At 54.1% G+C, this 6,712-nt stretch overlaps 1 protein-coding gene across 1 annotated transcript; it reads right to left on the bottom strand.

The window, feature by feature from the left end:
* Nucleotides 1-284: 284 nt before the first annotated feature.
* On the bottom strand, nucleotides 285-6,174 carry EDN2 (endothelin 2). Its single transcript, XM_063355838.1, has 5 exons — nucleotides 5,872-6,174; nucleotides 5,392-5,524; nucleotides 4,101-4,220; nucleotides 3,213-3,317; nucleotides 285-2,431 (listed from the first exon to the last, which is right to left on the bottom strand). Exons 1-5 carry the CDS (start codon nucleotides 5,933-5,935, stop codon nucleotides 2,320-2,322), a joined length of 534 nt encoding a protein of 177 aa, XP_063211908.1. The 5' UTR covers nucleotides 5,936-6,174; the 3' UTR covers nucleotides 285-2,319.
* Nucleotides 6,175-6,712: the final 538 nt, after the last annotated feature.

Below are 6,712 nucleotides of genomic sequence, written 5' to 3'. Positions count from 1 at the left end.
GGATGATTTCACATCTCTATCCCCACAGACATCTAGAAAGGAGCAAGGTGTTTATTTTAAGTTAGGGAATGTTTAAGTCAGCTAAATGGATTCACTTTGAACTGAAATTTGCTCAGGACTGTTGACAAGACTACACATCCTCCCCATCCTCACCCAGCTTTGCTGTCCCGCTCACTTTCACCATCCCGGTGTCTTTTGCTTCATCCACCACCACCCAGCCATCAAATACAGAAGAAAGATGGTATTGACTTTTGTTATTATTTATTAAAAATTAAATTCTGCAAATTACTGACAAAAAAAAATCAATAGATTTAAATAAATATACAGATTTCAGGATGCTACATATGCCACGTGTGCAATAAGTCACCTAAAGATGAGACATACACACAAGGAAATATACATAGTACTTTACAGCAGTATTTTTATTTTAAATTACTAGGCTCACATTAAACCATGTGCAAAGTTCCCTCTGGAACAAACCCTTTTAGGATTTTATTTTTTTTTTTTAGAATGACTCAAACCTTCAGAAGGTTAAATATAAAAAAAGTTTCTCTGCAGCTTTGGGGACCAAATGATTAGTCGGCGGTTTCATTTACAATACAATCAATTGGTCTAATTTTCCCCCCTCTAGGGCACAAAGAAAAAATCAAGGAAGTATTTTGTATGTCCAATGGGACTACACTTGCAACAGCCACAGATTTTGGTCCACCACCAACTTCAAGTAGCCTTTTTAAATGCTCGTGTGTAATACTGGATTGGGCAGCAAGGGGGACCCAACAGTGGTTCCAGGAGAGCAATTATTTATCTGCACGAACCAGATGACAGCTGCAGCCACAATTTATAATAGAAGTTAATCTGCCCAGGCAAACAAAAGTGCATTTGCAATACAACTCCGGAGTCTTGAGATTGTGTTTGCCTACAAGATTGGTTTCTAGGTCCTGGGCTCTATTTTTTCCAAATTATCCTTTCCCTCCCCTGGGCCAGCGGCACCGTGCTGCTCCAGGCCTGGGGACACGGACACGGTTCTGGCATGGGTTGAAATCCAAGATGAATCTAAAGCTGTGCAGACAGTGCTGTGCTCTCTTCTTAGCGATCCTTTGCTCCACAGCAATCCCACCCGGCTGCCCCTTGCCTAATGCATTCCTTATTCTTCTCATCGTGACATGCTATACATACACTGGTCATTTATTTAATATAGAGTCCAACTCAGAGACCTGATCTAAGCGAAGCAGCAAGCAAGCCTTTGCGTGCTATTTTCCCACCACCCACCTTCTCTTCCCCGAGCCTTTCCTTTCAGGTGGGGCTGAAAGCAAGCCGGGGTATTAGGTTAAGAGCTGGAAGTACTCTACCCTGCTAAGGGCATGTCCAAGGAGACGAGACAGATTCCCAGCACTAAACTCATCCAGCCGAGCAGCTGGGCCCTGCCTGGGACCCAGGGGGGCTGCCTCCCCCGGGCGACGTGGGGCTGCTGCAGGATTACAGCTCCACTTCAGCCTGCTCACCCCCATGGCAGCTGCGCCCGATGGCAGGGGTCGCGCTTGGGTTTGATACAAGCTCCGTCGCGCTTGGGTTTGATACAAGCTCCGGTGAAAGCAAGCTATCCTCCACCTAATTAAGGGCCACTTAAGGACAGACGGCCCTTCAGTGAATTCCTCACCCGAAGAATGCCACCGACTACTCAGTTGGCTTTTAGGCTTCTAGATGGTATATATATATATATTATTATTTTTTTAATAAAAACTGGGAGCTGTTTTTACCATGGGAGTCTCTTTTGTATGCACATCGCACTGTCTGACAAGAGAAAAAAGTGCAACGGTGGGCTCATGCTGGTGGCAGTTTATCCCCCATCTACAACGAGCAGCCAAACCACCGCTGAGCGGGGCCAAGCTGGAACCAAGTCTTGGGCCAAGACATGCCCAAAGGCAGAGCAGACCAGCAACAGGGCTCAGTGCCGCCAGGTCCAGAACTGCACGGAGCCTCCTGGTTTGTACGTGACTCAACTGCCCGGCGCGGGCTGACCCTCTGCCTCGGACTCCAGTGACGAGTTAAGCTAGCACTCTCCCAGCAAGACCCTTGCCTGATCCAAAAAGGCACAATTCAGCTCCATGACACATCTGTGACTGTATAGAGAGAGGCTTTTCCCTTTACAACAGTCTCTGAAGTGCACGCAGTACTGGTTCACGCAACAGGAGCATGGAGACTTCCACTTCTTCCCCCTTCCACTCATGGCCTTTCCTTCAGCTCTAACTACCGACAGCGGAGTTAGCGGCACCCACAGGACTCCAAATTCTTCTGCTGAACTTGGTATGCACCTGTTCCTTATCTCTTCTTCTTCCAGATGTTCTTCTTCCAAGGCAAAACTGTCGGCTGCGCGTTCCTCCGAGAACGGTGCTGATGCTTGCCGAACCGCAGGCTGGAGACGGCAAGATCCCTGTAAACAGAAGAGACACGATGTTCATTCTCTGGTCCGTTTTCCTACTACTCAGCAACAGCCTGTATTATGATATTTATCTGACCCTCGCCAAGATTTATTTTGAGGCAGAAGATGGGGGAAGGGAGAGGGGGAATTTCTAGCTGCAGCTGGATTAGGCCACAGCAGAGATCCATCCAGCCCAATAACCCCTTTCCACCAGTGGCCGGTGGCAGGGGATTCAAGGAGTCCTGCAGCAGGGCACGACTCGAGTGATGCTTCCCCAGATTTGCCTTTCAGAACTCGTTCCCATTGCAAAGGATTTAACTGCCACCGACAGATCAATCTTCCTTCAGTCTGCCAATACCCTTTAACCCGTTCACACTCCTGGAGTCCACGGTTCCTTCCAGCAAAGGGTTCCACAATTCAGTGATGTGAAGGAAGCTATTTCCTTTGGTCCAAAGCTGCTGCCCAACCAAGCATTTTCCTGTGTGATGCCACCCCTCCCCGCTTCTCATACCTCACCCATTTGCCTGTCCCCTATCAGGGGAATTGCCCACTCCAATCAAGAATTATGTTTTATATCATATTCCTCTAGTTTTGGAGGAGACAAGAAACTCTGCTTCCCTCAGCTGTTAGCCTTCCATTCTACAGAGAGCAGAAATAGCCAAGTCTACTCATTCAAAGGCAGACGAGAGGGGGAAGTCGGGTCAAATCCAAGTGGCAACTGCAGCCTGGGGTTACAACCCCAGATTTTAAAAGTGCTTATGAGGGACATTCGGAGGGGGTTTAAATGTCTCACCTGAGAGCTCTCAGCAGGCCATGGTGGGAAGGCCTTGCACCACCTCCCTGCGGAGATTTCATGGATGCTCCAGCATTCACTGGGACCTTCAGACTCTGGAGGTACCTAATGAGCAAGAGGAGACACTTGAACCACCCGCGCCACGGTAAGTACCGGGGGGAGCGCTGCTCTAATGTCACCAGTGACAGACTGAGACAGTTGAATGCCTGCTTTTGAAGGGTTAATTGCAGCTATTTCAGAGCTATTCATAGCTCACTTTTACTTCTATCCTTTTCTATCCTCGCTCTATTCAGTCTCATTTAATCATTGGGGATTTTAACTATTGCCTTGACATTAAATGACAAATCTCTACAGTGACTTTGCCCCCCCCCCACCTCCCCAGCGTAAACGCTACTCTCTATGTCTGGCTGAAGCCAGACGACCGAGAGCCCACGTGCACTCTAAGAAGAGCTGGCAACAGAAGATATCTGCCTTGTGAGTCCCAGCCCTCAGCAGCCCTGCTCTCCTGCAGCATCTCCCACGCAGGAGATACAGGTGTCCCCCAGCTTCACCCCCTCCCCCACTCCCGCTGGTCCTTCTCCCAGTTCCTCCCATCCCACCAGCGCACCCAGCGCTTCCTCAGCCTCCTGGCAGGAGGGACAGAGGCAACATTGCTTCATATCAGCTAGCAAAGAGACTGTTGTACAACAAAAACACCCCAGTGACACTTTGCCAGGGCCTCTTGGGAGGGGTATAAAAGCCACTAGACAAGTTCCAGCTGTTTGCAAAGAGCTGCTCAGCCTTCCCCAGGGAGGCTGCAGAGTTACTCCAGCTCCTGAGCATCATCCGCCTGCTGGCACCCTTGCCCAGCAGCCCCCAGGGACATCCCCAGGACCCCCCCAGACTTACCCAGGCTTCGCCTGGCAGAAGGTGGCACAGATGTTGTCCCTCGAGTGCGAGCACTCGCACCTGCCGAGCGATCTCTTGCGCCGCCTTGGCGGGCTTCCCAAGCCATAGGGAGCGGTGTGGCTGTTAAAAACAAAAGAAATCAGCTATGCAGCTAACTTTTTATTAGCCAACAGGTTTATAACACAGTCCTGGGAGGCAGCCAAGCCAGTGCCAGGATAATAAAAGACTCATCTATAGACATAAGGTGAAAAGGTCACTGATATGTCTAAGCCTTTAAACTCCAGCTCCTCTCCCACCTACTGTTTTCCCCACCCTACCCCTCCCAGGGAGATTGCTGTGCCAGTATGTGCTGGGTTGGAAGTGGAATTTTCTCCCCTCGCAGCAGCCCAGGTGCCCGTGCAAGGGTCGCCGCTGGGGCTGGGCGAGCTGGCAGCTCACCTGGCTGGCAGACCCAGGAGGAGCCTGGCTGCCCCAGTCCGCCAGCCCCGCCAGCATCCAGCAGCCAGTTTCTCAAGCACGGAGATGTCAGGGCTTTCCCTCCCCCCCTGCTCCGTGGGTTTTAACACACAGGACATAGTGCAAATCAAGATGTCTTGGGGCCACAACAGGTTCTTCTGATCACGGCACGCTTTCAGAGCTGTTAGCACATTCCCGCTCCATCCTTGATCGCAATCTACTCTCCCAGAGGGTTTAGGATTGGCAGGGACTGCAACTATTCTCTGAGCAAGCAGCGAGTTGTAATTGCACGTTAGCAAGCATGATTATAACCACACCTGAGTACATGTGTTTTGCTCCGGTGTGATGGCCATTGGTCTGAAACTGCTCGGAAAGCTGCTGTAGCATTCCTGAGGGCAGGACTTGGCAGCCGCAGGACGTTAGTGCCAGCCCACCACTGTCTCATTAACGATACTGGCAGGCAGCAGCCTGGCACCCAGTTTGCAAGCGGGGAGAGGAACTTTCTGACTTGCAGCTACAACATCTCAGTGCTGCTTTTGGCTTCCAGAGGTACAAATCCCAGAAAAAGCTGAACCCAGGAGGAAGCAGCACTCCACGCTGTCACCCCCCTGCCCTGTGGGTTAAGCTGCCAGTCCTGAGCAGGAGCACAGCTCGTCCCTTTCTGGATGTTGGAAAGGACTGGACTTGCAATGCTCCCCGGAGCAGGTGTCACAAGAGCCTCCCAGCACTCACCCTTTCCCATCTCCTCTAACCTAACCCCATCCTCCATCAGAAAATACACTCACTCACTCATCAGCAGAGCCACCCCTCCCCAGCAAGCTACGTTCATGCTCACCCAGGCGTGTTGACCCAGATGATGTCCAGGTGACAGAAGTAAATGCACTCCTTATCCAGCCAGCTGTTGCAGGAACATCGCTTGGTCCTCGGGTGCGTGGCCAGGTGGGACTCCAGCGGAGGATGGCCCATACCTACGGCAGAAGGAGGAAGGGATGAGTTGCAGGAAGAAGGGATGAGTTGCAGGCTCGGCGCAGGGCGCTGGAGTGCCCGTTGGTTTGTCACCTCCGCAATTACACCTTCGGTAAGGATTACGGCGATTGCAATCCGCAGGCAGTTTTACAGGGGGCGTCGATTAGGCTGTGGGCTCATTAAGGATTTGCATCACCCTGGCAGCCGCAGAGGCAACCCCCGGACCAAGGGCACCCCACACTGCACCCCACACCCTCCAGCCCCCCGTGCAGCCCTACCTCCCAGCTGAGTGGAGCATAAAAAAGGGGTCCCCCAGCCAGGGCAGGCTCCGAACCCCCCTCCAGCTCACCATCTCCCAGGAGGGTGCAGAGGGCGATGACCAGCAGGATGGCACCGGCGGGGTGGCTGGCCATGGCGGGTCTCGGGTGGCGAGTTGGAGGCTTTTGGGGTTGTTTTATCCTAGAGTTGGTTGGTTGGTTTTTTTTTTCCTTTCTTTCCTCCCCACTGCTCCTCCGTGCGCTGCCGGGGCCGCCGCGATGCGTCTGGAGCCGGCGGGGGCCCGGCAGGTGCTTTATAGCCCCGCCGCCGCCGCGTCACCGCCCCGCTCCGCCCCGCAACGTGGGGGAAACACGCGTGGAGCGGCGCCGGGGGGGGCACCGAGACGCCCGCCCCGGGGCCGCCCTCCCCCGCCCCGTGCGGGGCGGGGGAGGGCGGCCCCGGGGCGGGCGTCTCGGTGCCCCCCCCGGCCCCGCTCCACGCGTGAGACCTGCGGTCCCGCACTCCGCGGAGTGCGGGAGTGGAAGAGGTGGCGGAGGGTGGATGCGGCGTGGCGGGGCGGGGGGAGGCATCGTGTTTGTACCCCGCCGAGGGTCACGAGTGGGGGCTGCTCCTGCCCCCCCCGCCCCGCGGCGTAGCCGGGGGGCAGAGGAGGGTTGGGAGCCGGGGGCGGGGGGGCAGGCGGTAGTTTGCCCCCGCCGCCGGCAGATGGAGCGGGAGCCCGGCGGCCGCTTGCCCCACGCGTTGTGGAGGGGAGCCGGGGGGGGGGGCTGGTGTCGTCCCGTCCCCCCCCCCCCGGCTTTTCCCGGCCGAGGGACCCCCCCAGGCGGCTCCTCCGGGCACAATGAAAAAAAAAAAAAAAAAAAGGGTAATTAAAATTACACAAATTAGTTAAGCGGGCTGACTTGCTCCGC

This window comes from Chroicocephalus ridibundus, chromosome 19, assembly GCF_963924245.1.
Source record: "Chroicocephalus ridibundus chromosome 19, bChrRid1.1, whole genome shotgun sequence".
Lineage (NCBI taxonomy): Eukaryota > Metazoa > Chordata > Aves > Charadriiformes > Laridae > Chroicocephalus > Chroicocephalus ridibundus.
This window is presented reverse-complemented; position numbering and strand designations above follow the sequence as displayed.